General features: G+C 43.9%; 1 protein-coding gene across 1 annotated transcript in view; it reads right to left on the bottom strand.

Moving 5' to 3' along the window:
* zgc:158659 (uncharacterized protein LOC791141 homolog) overlaps nucleotides 1–16,993 on the bottom strand; it is a 76,369-nt gene that overhangs the window by 37,730 nt on the left and 21,646 nt on the right. The window contains exons 5-10 of the mRNA XM_063186574.1: nucleotides 16,782–16,991; nucleotides 16,148–16,398; nucleotides 12,605–12,856; nucleotides 3,764–3,849; nucleotides 3,154–3,259; nucleotides 2,448–2,600 (exon numbers count right to left, since the gene is read on the bottom strand). Of these exons, the coding sequence (XP_063042644.1) occupies nucleotides 2,448–2,600; nucleotides 3,154–3,259; nucleotides 3,764–3,849; nucleotides 12,605–12,856; nucleotides 16,148–16,398; nucleotides 16,782–16,991 (1,058 nt within the window). The remainder of the gene's footprint in view (nucleotides 1–2,447; nucleotides 2,601–3,153; nucleotides 3,260–3,763; nucleotides 3,850–12,604; nucleotides 12,857–16,147; nucleotides 16,399–16,781; nucleotides 16,992–16,993) is intronic.

The raw sequence follows: 16,993 nt of genomic DNA, 5'->3' as shown, positions 1-16,993 counted from the left end.
TCTAAAGCAGCAATGGTTTTGCCAGCCAAGAACAAAATGCCACAACAGCAAACAACATGTTGACTACAACAGTTAACTTCAACTACATATTTCATTCATGTGCATTGATGATTTAAAAGAAAACGTAGTACATTTTTAAACAATTGTAGTTCATGTCAAGCTCATGAAGCTCATGAAGCACAACTGAACTCAAGAATTCATGTGTTCTTCACAGATTGAAAGATTCAGCATGGCAATTACCAATAGCAATGTAGACATTTACAATTGTCTCGTGTTTGATGAGCCAAATCAAAAATTCCAATGTGACATGGTGAGCGACAAGAAAGAGAATTCAAAATGTGTTGCTGACAGCGAAGCTGCTTCAGCAAGCTCGCACTACAATACTTGATCTGCTTTGGTCACACCGTTAGACAAGAAGTCCCAATACAAGCTTGACACACACACACACACACACACACACACACACACACACACACACACACACACACACACACACACACACACACACACACACACACACACACACACACACACACACACATTCGAAAAACCCAAACTTCTTTAGAGAGAGCACACGTCTGTCTTTCCTTCCCTGGGAGCAAAGCTTTTTCAGTGACAGGCTGCAGTGAAAAAGAAAACTCTATAACATTCAGTTGATTAAGTGTGGAAAATGAGCCACGTGAGAAAAATGAGCGAGTTGTGGTCGGGCAATTACAGACGAGAATGTACACGTTATGGCAATGTCTCACGCTGATCACAACAATTGAACAGTCACATCAGTCCGTCACATCATGAGCAAGACAAAGAGAATTTTAAATGTGTCGGCAGCAAAGCTGTTTCAGAACTGCTCACTTTATAGTCACTTTTTCACTGAGTAACTAGACAAGCAGTCCTTGGCTTGTCACAAAAATAAAATCCCCACTCCTCTCACTTGAAAGCGCACACGGCTGTCTATTCTTCAACCTACCATGCATCCATCCAGGGTGGCTGTGTGGTTTGAAACGGAGGGGGACATGGAGAGGGGCATTTCAGGATTTGGTTACATACACGTTATATTCTAATTGGCTGAGTGAAGTAAATGTATCCCTCATTTTCTCCCTGGGAGGAAGAATGAAAAAAAACAGATTCTTCATTTGATTCTGTAAAAGGCTGAACGTTCCATTAAAGGGAAGGGGAAGAAAAAACGTTTTCCAGAAATGGGATCTCTTTACTGGTGAAACGGTAACCCCTTTTAGAGCTGAGGAGTGCTCAAGGCAAAGGGAAAATGGGGGTATGGTTTGCTCTTGAGAGCCCCGAAATTACATTGGAAAAGGGAGAGGGGGGGAGGGGGTGTGGGTAAAAATGAAATGAAATAACATTCTTATTTCACATGCCTGGGTGAAATACCACAGCTGATTTTCATCAGAGATTAGTTACATTTGGCTGAAGCCATTGGGCCTATTTGTCTGAGCTTTAGTTTAGGGGAGCAGTGGCGCCAGAATACAGCAAGACTCCAGTGCCACAAAGGAACGGGGGAATAAGGAAGAGGACATCTGATGTTAAAGGAACAGTCCACCCTTTTTTGATTTTCCCATATTTGCAGTATTTCCAAGCATTATTCATGAATGTGCATATCATTTTCTTCTCAGTGTTTTCAGTACTCAAATTTATTGGATCAGAATTATTAGCATAGCTTAGCATAATCACTGGAAGTAAATGGGCAGCATTAGCATTAGTGCATGAAAAAGCAGGGGATTTCACACAATGCCTGAGCAATGAGACATCAATCCCCCCTGGTGACCTTGACCCCTGACCCCGCGACCTCCTAGCTCACCTTGTTAGGGTTAGAGCAACACTTGCAGTCAATATCCTTGACCTCTGTGAACTAAAGTATACTGTCTGACATCAATGCTGCCATGGTCAGCAATACCTTTGTGACCAATATGTGACACTGACCGTGACCTTGACCATTTGACCTGTGGTGACTTTCTAATTCACCCTGGTGTTAAACCTCTAACTGACTTTGTTGGGGTTGGAACAGGCAACGCTTGAAGCCAATAACACTGGCCTCTGAGTTGCCCTATGCATGCTGTGATACCAATCCAATAACCACACCAAGAAACCAGCAACATTTTATAGCGGTGACCAATATGTTGACCTTGACCTATAACTGACCTTGTTGGGGTTGGAACTGGTGACACCATACAACCAAACATGTACATAATACCATGATAATTAGTATGTTGACTTTGACCCCAACCCCCTACTTTGTCATTGACCTGACCTTGTTGGGGTTAGAACCAGCAACGCCATGCGACCATACAGGGACAGATGTATACACTCACAGCACTTCATGCCCGTGACCAATGCAGTATGTTGACCATTGACCTATAACTTGACCTTGACATTGACATTGACCCTGTCGCAAACCCCAACCCCCTACTCCTTGACCTTGACCTATAGCTGACCTTGTTGGGGTTGGAGCCGGCGACGCCGATGGGGTTGAGCAGGTCCTCCAGGCCATGGGGCACCGGCCACAGGCTCAGCGCCACCTTGCCGCTCACCAGCGTGTCCTTGTAGTCAAACAGGTTCACGTTGCCCCAGGCCAGCGGACAGTGCTCCTGCTCAGGCACACACAGACACACACACACACACACAATCACACACACACACACACACACACACACACACACACACACACACACACACACACACACACACACACACACACACACACACACACACACACACACACACACACATACACATTAATACAGTGCATAACAACAAATGTTCTATCTTCCATCGACCAAAAACTGATGGAGCTCGAAAGACATTTGGTTCCTTAGCTGGGGAGCATCAAGAGGAAACCCAGCTGCTAAAAACACAAAACTCTTTGAATGACAAGACCTTGACGAAGGAGAATCTTCACAGACACAATGCAACACAAAGTGTAGTTGTAAATAAGCTATTGCTGTAATCTTCAAAGGTATGGTGCTCTTACTATGCACAACCTGTGTCCAGGTGCTGGTGAGCCACACAAGTAATCCAGGAATAATACAAGAATCATTGCACACTGGTGGACTTCATTTTGCTTTTGTAACAATTGGTAAGCTATTGCTGTAACTTGTACTGTAAATAAAAAGCTGGGGAGAGGGGGGTCAGGAGCCTCACCTCTTTGGCTCCCTTGCGGCCCTTAACGGAACAGATCGAGAGGCAGAGGCGAGACGCACGCGGGAGGTCAGTCAGGTAGATGTCGTACGTCAACCACTCGTTCCACCTGAGAGAGGGAGACAGGTGGGAGAGAGAGAGAGAGAGAGAGAGAGAGAGAGAGAGAGAGAGAGAGAGAGAGAGAGAGAGAGAGAGAGAGATGGAGGATAACAATTATCATAAATCAATCAGGAGTTCTAAAACATTCAAAATGAAATTTGTGTTGCAACTATTCTCACTATTAGTAACCATGGCAGGGTTTCCCCCAGCACTTTATTGCTAAGGAGAAACACCTACCACCTTGACTAGGTCTGATGAAAAGATAAAGATTTCATGTTGTGAATGTAATTTCTAAAGTTGCTTAACCAAAAAATACTTTTAACGCGCCACCACCTTGACTAACAAAAATTCTGCGGGAAACACTGTATTGTCACTATTCAGTGACTTGTTTGACATTCCTTGACTTGTTTGATCTGCACCACTAACTGTGTTTGCTTGGCTGATGTTTGTTAGCTGAGGGGTTGAGCAGGCCACTCTGTGTATACTAATGTCATAATGTAAAAGTGTTTGTTACCTGGGGTTTGAGCAGGGCACTCTCTGGGTGTTAACATTGTCGCACAGTGGCTCCCCACCATGATAGATCCCCGTTCTCACGTAGATCTGCCACACAAAACAACAAACACACAAACAAACAAATAACATCAGCCAAAACATATAAAAATGGACGTCAAAAAGGCTTAGTGACTAAATCTTCGCTGTTGTGTAAAATCATTCAAAAGAATTAATCAAATGAATCATAATACCTTAATTTCTAGCTACAGAGGACCTGAGATGTTGGTTGGCCTTTAATTTCCTAACCCTAAATATCACTGGCAAATCAGCAGAGTAATGCTGGCTGTGGTCTTGGAACAGAAAAAAAACCTGATGACAATGGACTGCTGCTATATCCTTCTTGTTGCCCATTTAAATCGTTCAAATGAATGAATCAAATGTATGAATCAAATTAATCATTCATAATCCCTCAAATCGCAGCCGTCAGTTCTTGTAGATGAGATGTTGGTTGACTGTTCATTTCCTAACCCCAAAAATTGCTGCTAAAACAGCAGACTAATGCCTGCTGAGCTCCGGGAACAGAAACTAATTGATGACAATGGACTGCATTGCACAGGAGAATGTGCTCAGTGGCGCTACGGCTGAGGCATTGAGGCATTGGGGCTGATTGTGCGCCTTGGCCTGCCAGGCAGTGCTGGAGCTGGAGGCAGAACGGACAGTATCCCTGGGCTTGATGACTTTCCAGACCTGAGTCACACCACTGGGAAGCCGCCAGGTAAAAGCATCTCCAAAGCCAAGAGTAACACCCAAGCTGCCCTTTGAGGAGGTAGCTTCTGATGTCTTCGAATTTGAGGGTCAGCAGTACATAGAGACATGTCTGATCCCCGGTTTCCATTTTTGTTGGTTCTTTTTCTTCTTCACCTCCTCCTCCTTCTTCTCCCCTACTTCTACGTCTCTTTCTATGTCCTATACAACTCCTCTTGTCTGTTATTTTCCGTTTTTCTATTGCATAATTAAACTTAAAGGTGTACGTCGCTGTCGCTCTCTTTCTCTCTCTCTCTCTCTCTCTCTCTCTCTCTCTCTCTCTACTATGGTTTGGAGAAATGCATCCCAGACCAGGCAGTCCTGTCTTGGTTTCACCAGAGCAGGGAATGGTTCATGTGTGTGTGTGTGTGTGTGTGTGTGTGTGTGTGTGTGTGTGTGTGCGTGCGTGCGTGCGTGCGCATATCTGCGTGCATGCGCATGCCTGTGTGCGTGCGCATGTTTGTGTGCATGTGTGTTTCTAACCAGAAGCAGCTGCAGCCCAATGCCTGGCTGACTGCTTGATGTGAGATGAGGCACAGAATTGGCACCATTTGGTTGCGTCTCTTTCCAGCGACCCCCCCCTTTCGTTCCTGCTCATTTCCATGTCCGCTCCATCCGCTCCAATGGATCATCGATGGAGTTCGGCCATCGGTGACCAATGGGTTCCTGGCTGTTAGCCTGGCCATTGCCAGACTGTATTAGAAGTGAGATATGGACTGGGAACCATTTGCTCGAGGGGGAGGTTGATCTAAATCAGGGGTGTTAAACTCAAATTCACTGCAGGCCGAAATCAAAACCTGGGATGAAGTTGTAGGCCAAATTCAATATTTATTCAATATACTTCATTCAAAAATGCACTGAAAGTGTCCATAAAGTACACATGCTTCATACAGCTAGGCAAATGACACATTCCCAGTATACCTGTATATGTATATTTATTACATCATATCCTTCCATGTGCTAGTATGTGCTGTTACACTAATCTGGATCCACTCATATGAAATTCTTGTGATGCCCAAAGTTGTGCCTTCAAGTCATATTTTCTAGCTATATATTAATGGTGTATACGGTAGGCCAACAGTAACAGGGCCTAAGTTTGACATCCCTGATCTAAACTACATATTTGAAATACTATCTAAAAAGCTGGATGGAAAGCTGCCTTTGCTTCTGGTGCCGACATGGTGGCATCTCCAAACAAGCTACAAGCTACCGTTTGTCTCATCATATGTCCTGCTCTCCCTCCCCCGTTCAGTTGCTGGCATCCCAAACTCAGGTGAAGACTCCAGCCAGGGTTTTTTTCCATGCTGGCCACCAGATCGGAACGAGGGCACAAGTCAGCATGGGAATTCCCAGGCTACTGGAGTTCAGCCATTGGTGACCATTGGGTTCCTGGCTGTGTCTACTGTACTGTACTTCTGCTTAACCATGCTGCACCATCAATGGACAACAGTGCTGCCAAACGTCCAGGTTTTTGCTGGATTGATTGTCCCGCTTTGCTATGGTCTGTCCAGGAAAATGGAATACCGTAACTATCCGTTTTTTTATAATTCACTTCTTTACAGTATATTACCCCATTGAAAATAATACATATCATTAATGTTACACGCTTGCACCACAGTGCCTCACGTTTTTTTACCACTCAAATGTGGTAAACAAGCCCGTTGATGCTCAAACATATGATATGAAAAGTAAAAAAAAAAACAAAAAAACAGATTCACTGTTGCTTGCAAACTGAACAAAACACATCTCCCCCCCTGATCCTACTCTCACCTTGTTAGTTGCCCATTGTTGACATTGATGTACCTAAGTGGCACTGCAGTACGTATATGACATATGTGCAAGAGGCAGCGCAGATCCGCTGTTGCTTGCTGATAGAATAAAAACTACTCTTGCTCCTTCTCTCCACTTGCCAGTAGCCCCAGTGCAGATCTGCTGTACCTCTGCTCCTTTTCTCACCTTCTAAGTGACCCTGTTGTTGACATTGACATGCAGTAGGTGGCAATGAGCGCAGTATTAGGTTTAAGACAAGTTCCGGAACATTCCAATGGATGTGGAATGGATCCGCGTTCTGCAACTGGAATATTCTCAGAACACGGTCACATGAATGGTTTAGTGTACATGCCTGGTGCGGAAATTGTATACTACCACCATTCCCTTTAAAATCTGAATATAACAGCACTCACTTGAAGCTGCTCATGTACTATGACATGCAGAGTGCAAGATATGTCTGCTGTTGCTGAAAGAATAAAAAACATCTCCCGTCTGCTCCTTCTCTCACCTTTTAAGTGCCCCTGTTGTTGACATTGATGTAGATGGCACTGCTGATCATGTATGTGACATATGAAGTGCAAGAGACAGCGCAGATCTGAATACTTTGCTGAGTGCATACTGAGGGCATCGTCTGTCACTTTGTCTTTGTACCTTTCTCTTGTACTTTCAACCGTTCTCTGAGTATGGCAGTGCAAATTTTACCTCCATGCTAGCAGTTAACATTGAGTCCTATGAGACCAGCTGGCGGCTAACTGGTCTCTTAGGACTCAATGTTAACTGCTAACATGGGGGTAAAATTTGCACTGCCGTACTCAGAGAACGGTTGAAAGTACAGGAGAAAGGTACAACTCAATTATTTAACTCAATGAGATGTGTAATATGAGCTTATTTCCAAAAATGGGACAGTATCACTTTAACAACAAAATACAGTCAAGGCAAGACTTTATTTTAATGGTTCACTATTACAATGGATCTACCACATTAGGTACACTGTAATAACCAGTGTAACAATATTTCGTAATACCATGTAATACCAGTGTAATACCATGTACCAACTGTAATAGTGAACAATTAAAATAAAGTTTAACTTTTGCAGGCTTAGTTCAACACTTCAGTTCAGCAGTCGAATTCGACACTCTTGTAGTTGATCCCACCAACACAGGTTGTATTCATATTAATGCATATTAATACACTGATTCTTGAGAAAGTGGCTAAAACAGGTTGTAATCTTGAAAGAAAAAAATGAAGTGAATTACAAAATAATATGGTATATCCTCGTAGACATAGGTCTTGTCTTTTCAGAAATGCACAAGGCCAATCTCCCCATTTTCCATTTTTTTCAGAAATCAGGTTTTTCTCCGATCATACCTTGTTTTTTGTCAACACCGTCAGACACAATTAAAAGCAATAAAAAGTGTATTGATTTGGTTGCATATGTATCTGGAGTTTTTAAGTGATTGTGTGTGTTTTTTGGTTCACACATACGCCTTTAAATGTTGAAAATTCACCTTCATTCTATTTTAATACGGCTTCATGTGTTCTAATTTAAAAATATGTGCTGTCAGACAATGCTTACTTAATGGCTAAATAGATCAAACAATTTTTTGTAATTTCACAAATATTCGTGTAGGCTTAAATTTGCTATTACTTTGATAATTCAACAACTACAAAGGAAAATTTTGTAAGCACATTCATTTAAAATGTCCAAAACTCCTTCTTACGGTGGTGACTTAAGAACTGACGGTGGTGACATTAATCTGAAGGTGGTGAAAGTGACCTAATTATTACCTACATTTAGCAAAATAAATAGCCCTCTCAAGTCAATGACATCTAGCATAAACACTTTATTTTTGTGTGTGCACAGTATATTTGTGCATGTGTTTTTTCTTCATTTGTTAGATACTCTAGGTAGGCCTAGATTATTGAAAATGTGGCATAAACAGGTTTAAAGTTGTTCAAATTCAAAATATAGATGTGTATTATCATAGATGAACGTCTTGGCTGTGCAGTGAATGTATTGGCCAAGCTCCCCATGTTTTACATTTTTCATAAAATGGGCTCTTTCTTGGTTTTGTCACCAGCGTCAGACAGAATTAGAAGTAAAAAAAATATGTTTACTGTATTTAAGATAATTACTTTTACAATTCAACATAATTGTAGATACTTATTGGAAGCATATTCTTAAAACTTGTCAAAAACATGTAAAACACATGCTTTTTTGTGAACTACATCAGATGTCACCACCGTCAGGTTTTGTGACAAAAAACCCTCCAAATGCACCTCAGTGGAGGCTAGAGTATAAGTTTGGGTCACAATTATTACTAACATGTCTGGTAATGTTTCATTAACCAGCACAATTTAGTAAAATATGGAATAAGATGATGAGCGGAACAAAATCTGACGATGGTGACATCTGACGGTGTGAGACAAAAAAACACTCTTTTACATATTGTGCATTTTTTGCTCACATTAGCCACTTCGTTTTCGCTCTGTTTCTTAGGGGCTTCATGACGCTTCTGAAAAAGTATATATAATTAACATTAATGTAACAATAATACTATTAAAACCCCCGACAGTTTTGACAGTTTATGGTTGGGACAGTACCAGTGTCCAAACAAATTATCAAATTGAGGAGAAATTAGTAAACTTACAGGAGCTTCAGTGATGGTGAAGTACTCAGTAGATCTAAAGGTTTGAAAAGGGGTCCTAAGTAATGACAATGACCTTGCGCATACCTGATTTTATTGTCTTTTTAAAAAAATCTGACGGTGGTGACTAATATGCTGGACACACTTTGAGCAATCAGAAAATAGTAGTAAATATTGCTTTACACGCACTATGTGCATATCTGCAGAACCACTTCAATATGGACTTTCACATCATGGTGATATTATTCAATAATATCAGTGATTTTTACATTTTAAGTCAATTGAAATGATGATGTCTGTCCTTGGGACAGCTGTTTTTACAGGGTGTGGGCAGGTTTATAGCCATGAAAAGTAATAAAATTACACTTAAATATTTCAAAGGACTGTACATTTATGTAACAGACCCCTGTGTCTTTACCTGGATTCATTTTGTTCATGAAAATGTAGTTTATTTTCAACAGAATTGGCAGTTTATTGCAGAGACATGTTTTAGCCGCTTTCTCAAGAATCAGTGAATAGTGTTTGTGGGCCAAACGCCAAACACATTTGAAATGATCTCCTAGGCCTGAGTTTGCCCACTTCAGGTTGTGGAGACGGCATAGAAAGGTGGATGCTTTTACGACTAGAGATGGGGAATGCCACGTTGTCAGTGACCCCCAGTGTTCACATTGATGGGCAGTCATGGGTAAGCGGTTAGGGCACTAGACTTGTAGCCCAAAAGGTTGGCTTTTCGATTCCCGAGCGGCCAGGTTGGTGGGGGGATTAATTAACCAGTGCTCTCTCCCATCTTCCTCCATGACTGAAGTACCCTGAGCATGGTACCGTCCCGCGGCACTACTCGCTCAGGGCGCCGTTTGGGGCACCCCCTGGGTGAGGCATAAATGCTATTTTGTTGTGTGCAGCGAGCACTGTGTGCTTTGGAGCTCTGTGCCACAATAACAATGGGAATTTCCCAGATGGGCTTTGATATAGGTGTCACTTAAACTTCATACGTACACATACGTACAACATACGTACACTGTATTAAAGTGATGCTGTCCCATTTTTGGAAATAAGCTTATTTTACACCTACCCTTGAGTTAAATAATAGGGTTTTACCGTTCTTCTGTACCTTCAAGCTAGCAGTTAACATTGAATCCTATGAGACCAGCTGGCGGTTAACTGGTCTCATAGGACCCAATGTTAACTGCTAGCTTGGAGGTAAAATTTGCACGGCCATACCCAGAGAACGGTGGAAAGTATAAGAGAACGGTAAAACCCTATAATTTAACTCAAGAGGAGGTGTAAAATAAGCTTATTTCCAAAAATGGGGCAGTATCACTTTAAGTGCCCTGATCTGCTGTTGCTGAATGAGTAAAACACATCTCCCCTCTGCTTCGTCTCTCACCTTGTCAGGTCCCCTGTTGTTGACAGGGATGCTGACAGGGGGGGGGGGTATTGATGGGGGATCAAAGGGGCCAGCTCTCCCGGGCCCAGGGATATGGGGGGGCATAATTGGGTGCTCATTACATTTAATGTATTGGGTGGGGGGGCCCTTTGAGGTGATTTTGTCCTGGACCCAGCCAAAGCTGTCAGCGGCCCTGGCTGTTGACATTGATGTAGATGGCACTGCTGATCATGTATGCGACATATTAAATGCAAGAGACAGCGCAGATCTGAATGCTTTGCTGAGTGCATACTGAGGGCATCACGCTGCTCCGCTCCTCTCACCTAGTCAATGTCACTGACGTTTACAACAAATACTGAGAAAATGACAGAACAAATTGGAGCTGCTTGCTAAGTGTGCCATCTCCTCTCTACCCCACTCTCACCTTATGGATGCTGTTGATGCAAATTGAGACAGAAAAGAATAATGAAAACACCATGCACCCACTCTTCCTCCCCTCCTTCTCTTCTACCCTCCCTTCTTTTCTCCTACACCCCCCTTCTTCCTCTTTTTTTCTCCCCTCTCCTCTACTCTTCTCTCTCTCTCTCTCTTCTACCGGCTCCCTTCCTCTTCCTTCTCACCTATGTCAATGGTTTGTTGACATTGACATTGGTGACGATATACAGTATAGCATGACCTGTGCCGTCCCCTCTTCTCTCCTCTTCCGTTCCGCTTCTCACCTTGTCAATGCCACAAATGTTGACATTGGCGTAGGTGGCACAGAACAGGCGCAGTATAAAGTGCAAAAGACAAAACACAGACCTGAACTATAAAAGACCTCATCCCCATCCTCAGAAACCTGGATAACATGTCTAATGCCCCAACCCTCCCCTATCCTCTCCCATATGAACTCCTCTTTTCCCCTCCCCTCTTCCCCTCCTCTTCCCTTCTCACCTTGTCCCCTTCCCTCTCCTCTCCTTATCCTCTCCCTTCTCCTCCCCTCTTCCCTCCTCCTACCTCCTCCCCTCTTCCCCTCCCCTCTCCTCTCCTTATGTTTCCGTCTCACCTTGTCCCCTCTCCTCTCCTCTCCCCAGAGGCAGAACAATCCCACACAGGGCCCCAAAACACTGATAAAGGGCCCCACATACGTTCTACAAAAGGACATAATAGCCCCCCACCACCACCAATACTGCAAGGCCCTGGGCCCAGGGGCAAATGCCCTGCTCGCCCCACCAACTGTATTTCTCCGACCCTGCCTCTACCTTCTCCTGCCTCCTCCCCGCCCCTCTCCTCTCCTCTCCCTTATTTTCGCCTTCTCCGTCCTCCCCTCCCCTCAACTCTCATCCTCCTCTTCCTGATTTTCGCCTCCTCCCCTCCCCTCTCCTCTCCTCTCCTCTCCTCATCCTCCTCTCCCTTATTTTCTCCTCCTGCCTCCTCCCCTCTCCTCTCCCTCTCCTTCCTTCTCACCTTCTCCATGTCGTGTATGTTGATGTGGTGCAGAGCAAGCGCAGTGTAAAGTGCAAGAGACAAAACACTCTCTTACCCTGACGATGTTTCTAATTTTCACACAATTTCATATCGCTGTCACGTAGTAGTAAGTGGATGTTCACATGGGTGGTGCAGAGCAAGCACAGTGTAAAGTGCAAGAGACAAAACACTCGCTCCTCTTATGCTGAGAATGTTGATCATTTTCATACAATTTCATATGCATTAAAAACATATAACAGATTCCTCTCCTGCCCTCTCCTCTCCTCTCCTCCGCTTCTCACCTTGTTGATGTTGCGTTTGATGATATTGACTGACATAAGTGGTGCAGACAGAGCAGGCGCAGTAGAAAGTGCAAGAGACAAAACACTCTCTCTTTTTACCCAGATGATGTTGCTAATTTTCATACAGTACCGGTATATGCATTAAAAAAAATATAACGGATTCCCCTTTCCTCTCCTCTCCTCTCCTTCCCCAGCCAGGGAGAGCCCATGCTGCTCTACACAATTGTTCCGACCTGAAAGACAGCATGACAGCTGCCCTAAGCCATGGAGCCAATCAGAGAGCAGGAAGGTGTGGAAAGGCTGGACATAAACGTAAGCTTGAGGTTTGCTTGGATAGATGCAACTGACACAATGGCTATGCTTATGCCAATGATACTACATTTGTAACACCTAATAAATGGCCATGGGCAATCGCAAACCACACCTTTCCTACACAAGAAATGGCATAGCCACACCAGGCAACTCCAATCCTCCTCTCCTCTCCTCTCCTCTCCTCCGCTTCTCACCTTGTCGATGTCACGTATGTTGACGTTGACGTAGGTGGCGCAGAGCAGACGGAGGCGGAGCAGCGTGTTGAAGGCCCAGAGGGAGCGCGGCGCGGATGGGTCTCCTCCCCCGGGACAGGGGCTGGGCTGCGGCGTGCGGCGGCTGTAGGAGGGCGCCACGAAGCCACTTGCCGGCAGCTGGCTGTACAGGCTGTCCTTGGAGACCAGCATGAGGTGGGGCAGCCGGCCCACGATGATGCAGCTACGGATGTACTGTAAGCAGAGGTGGAAGAAGTGCTGAAGTTGTGTACTTAAGTAAAAGTAGAAGTACCCTGCGAAAAAATGACTCAAGTGAAAGTAAAAGTTGTACACCAAAAATGTACTGAAGTAAAAGTCCTAAGTACTAACTTTTAAATGTACTTTTTGAGTACAAAAGTACAAGTAGGCCTACTCGCGCAATGGCTGTCTTTCTCCATGTCTGCCTACTTGATCCAATAGAAAAAAGTTTCTGCAACGGTTTTCGGTTCTATTTGAACATCACTATGGAGTCCTGTTAATGTTTTTTAAAGTATCTTTTCTCTCTGGGTGTCAGTTTGGAAGAGGGGCTTAGTCCCGCCTCCCTGCCCGCAGCTGAGGCTACTCAAATATCCACGAAACACAACAGGAAAACCTACAGGATAAATGTACAAAACCTGTAGGATAAATGTAACTAGTAACAAAGTCTTCTTCTAGAAATGTAAGGAGTAAAAAGTACAAGTAATTATCAAAAAATGTAATTGAGTAAAAGTAAAAGTCTGCATTTTTATTTTTACTCAAGTAAATACAACTTCCAGAAAAAACTACTTAAATACAGTAACGAAGTAAAAATACTTAGTTACGTTCCACCTCTGACTGTAAAACACACACAAGCATATGCATACAGTCTTTCAAATATATATATACTGGGCCCTACCGTGGCTAAATGTTAGGGAACTCGTATGCTACATGGCCGACCTGAGTTCGATTCTGGCCCGGGTCCTTTGCCGACCCTTCCCCGTCTCTCTCTCTCCCAAACAATTCCTGTCTCTCCCTCAAACTGTCCTGTCAAAAATAAAGTCTAAAAGATCAAAACAATATCTAAATACCTGTATACTGTATATATACTGAACGCTATAAAGGACTTTTAGAAAAAGCACAACAAAATACCTCCTCTTAATGTATGTTCTCTACAAGTCTTCTGTTGTCCAGTCTTGCACTTTAAATGTCTGTATGAGCACTGTCTATGTCCATACTGTCTTATGTCCATGTATGAGTACTGTCTATGTCTATACTGTCTATGTCCTTACCTAGATTAGTCTATGTCTGCATGGGAAAGCAAGAAACGTAATTTCAAATTCTTTGTATGACCAGTGCATGTAAAGAAATTGACAATAAAACCAACTTGACTTGACTTGACTACAGGGCTCTAAATCAACATGTTTCTTCACCAGCTAAAATGGCTAGTATATGCTAGCCAAACACACACTCACAAATGGGTCAAAGTGGCTAGTGAGTTGTCTTTTGCACCAGCCAAAAAAGCATTTGGCCAGTTGGCTGGTGTTAATTTGGAGCCCTGACTGTATTTAATATACAGTATATACTGTATATACATATTTCATCTCTGTCCTTGGACACCAGCATGAGATGGGGCCAGCCTGCCCCAGAAACAGACAGGGGCGTAGCAACAAATTATGGGCCCCATGTACATGTACAACCATCTCCAATGGACCCCCCACAGCGATATATCTACGGTAAAGCAGACAGTGTGTGGGCCCCTTATATGCATGGGGCCCTGATGACTCAGTCACACACTCTATCCCCCTAAATGACAGCCCTGGCTAGGGATGTACTGTAAAATACACACAGGCATATGCATACCCCCTCAAACATGCACACACAGTATTTCCTGCACATACTGTATGTCATCTCTGTCCTTGGAGATCATCAGCATGAGATTTTTTTAAACAAACCTCCACACCCAACCTTTCCCACCCTGACTGGACCTGAACATTAAAATAATTATAAGTTATGCACAGAAATGGAAATAGAGACTTTTGTGTGGAGTGAGTGGTGGAAAAAAACTATTCAGTCACACACATATTCATGTGGATTCATGTGCACATTTATGAACACCAGATTTAAACACCAAACCACACAAACACCAAACCGCATGTGTACTGCTATGGGAGAAAAGGAGGACAGTTTTTACATTTTGTGAAAAAAAGAAAGCAAGCATTTAAAACAGTGCAATCTGACCAAAGTGCTGTACAGTGTCTGACTAAAGCAATAATAATTAAAAAAAAACAACATTTAAAACATTTTACCAGCATGTTGGAGCAGAAGTGAAAGAAAAAGTTTCATTCAACTGCAGTCGCTCAATTTGCAGTCATCCGACCGTGGATTCATGTATACATTGCATCTGTGACCCTTCCTTTCAGTATGTCTTGGGCTTTTTGCCTTTATCATGACAGGACAGATGAAGAGGTGGAGAGGAAATGAATGGAGAGACGGGGCAGTGTTGGGAAATGACCTTGGGCCTGAATCGAAATCTATACTCAAATTTCTGCTATACGTTTACTCCAATAATACTGCAATAATGTGAATTAGGTCTTTGAATGTTTTCTGTTTGTGTATTTAAGGAAGCTGTCAGATACCTTAATTTCCCTCTGGATTAATAAAATAACTCTACTCTACTCTAACCCAAGTCCCCAGCATAACAGTACCGGTACTGTGCTTTATGCAACCATTTAAAACTTTCAGGTAATAAAATGCTATACAAATCCGTCTGAGAGCGACAATCAAGTATCAAGAAAGGCAGAAAGTGGTGAACGCAAAGTGGGTAGTCAGATTGTCATGTCGAAATAGGAAGACACATTCATCTCAATTGGGTGCTGGACTAAGCATAGTAAATTGAGACGACAAAAATAAAGTCCGCAATGCCAGGCGACAGAGTATGCAGAATGCAACCATTCCGACATTCCAATTGGCTGCAGCAGCTGTCCCTGAACCGTATCATAGCTACTTAGCATGATATTCGCTGAAGTTCAACAATAAATTGTCGTTCATGTGGCTCGAATCGCCTCTTGTCGCGACTCAATACAACGTCAATTACTTCGACGCCGGTGTCGCTCAAGTTGCTTCTGGTGTATGCAATTGACGCTGTACTGAGTCGCTGGCGACAGAAGCGATTAGGGTGACTGACAAGAGGCGATTCGAGCGACATGAGCGAGAATTTGTAGTTGAACTTAAAGCTCATGACAGGCTTATCGTCTCAAGTTTTGGCAAAGGAAGCGCTCAACTTCTTGGAAAAACGAAAGTCTTTGGGTGCGCAATAAAATGTATCAAGTTAAGGAAGAAAAATCCACACTCACAAACTGCGTCTCATTATTTATTTATATTACCACCATGTCCAAAAAGCAAACGCGTTTCGGCTATCAAGCCTTCATCAGTGCGTGGTTTGCTTTTTGGACATGGTGATAATATAAATAAAATAATGAGACGCAGTTTGTGAGTGCGGATTTTTCTTCCTTAGGCTTATCGTCTCACCTTGTACTGGCTGAGCGGGTACTTCTCCAGCAGGTACTCGTCGCAGCCGCACACCTTGAGGATGTACTGGCCCTGGTACTCCTGCACGCACATGCGCAGCTGCTGCGCCGACAAGTGCATGCTGCGCGTCTTCTTGCGGATGGCCTCCGCAATCAACTGCTCCGGCAGGCTCTCGTGGCCGATCTTCAGCGTGTACTTCTGCTTGGCGTTGGACGGGGACACGATCACCCAGATGGTGACGATCAGACGACCTGGGGGACAGAGAGAGAGAGGGAGAGAGAGAATGAGATAGACCTGCTGCGGTAGGGAGTGAGTGAGTGAGATAGATTGGTGGTAGTGAGGGAGTGAGTGAGTGAGTGAGTGAGTGAGTGAGTGAGTGAGATAGTGAGTGAGTGAGTGAGTGAGTGAGTGAGTGAGTGAGTGAGTGAGTGAGTGAGTGAGTGAGTGAGTGAGTGAGTGAGTGAGTGAGTGAGTGAGTGAGTGAGTGAGTGAGTGAATGAGTTAGGGATTTCGTGGTCAATCCTGAGCATGTACTTCTGCTTGGCGTTGGACAGGAACACCATCACCCAATTAGACAGACAGACAGACAGACAGACACACAGACACACAGACACACACACACACACACACACACCTTTGTCTAGTTTGGAGTAGATGTGAGGGGGCAGGTCCGTGGAGGACTCCACATTGGGGGGGTAGACGTAGAGCGCCTGCGAGTGGGCACCGCCCCCCTCCCGCTCCTCCATGGCCTCTCTGCACACGCTCAGTATGCTGCGCCGGAAGTCTTGCACCTCGGGGTCCTTCACCAGCTCGAACTCGCAGATGGGCATGCCGATGGCAAAGCCT

This window comes from Engraulis encrasicolus, chromosome 21 (genome assembly GCF_034702125.1).
Source record: "Engraulis encrasicolus isolate BLACKSEA-1 chromosome 21, IST_EnEncr_1.0, whole genome shotgun sequence".
Lineage (NCBI taxonomy): Eukaryota > Metazoa > Chordata > Actinopteri > Clupeiformes > Engraulidae > Engraulis > Engraulis encrasicolus.
Note: the sequence above shows the minus strand (reverse complement) of the source record. Positions and strands in the feature narration are given on the sequence as shown.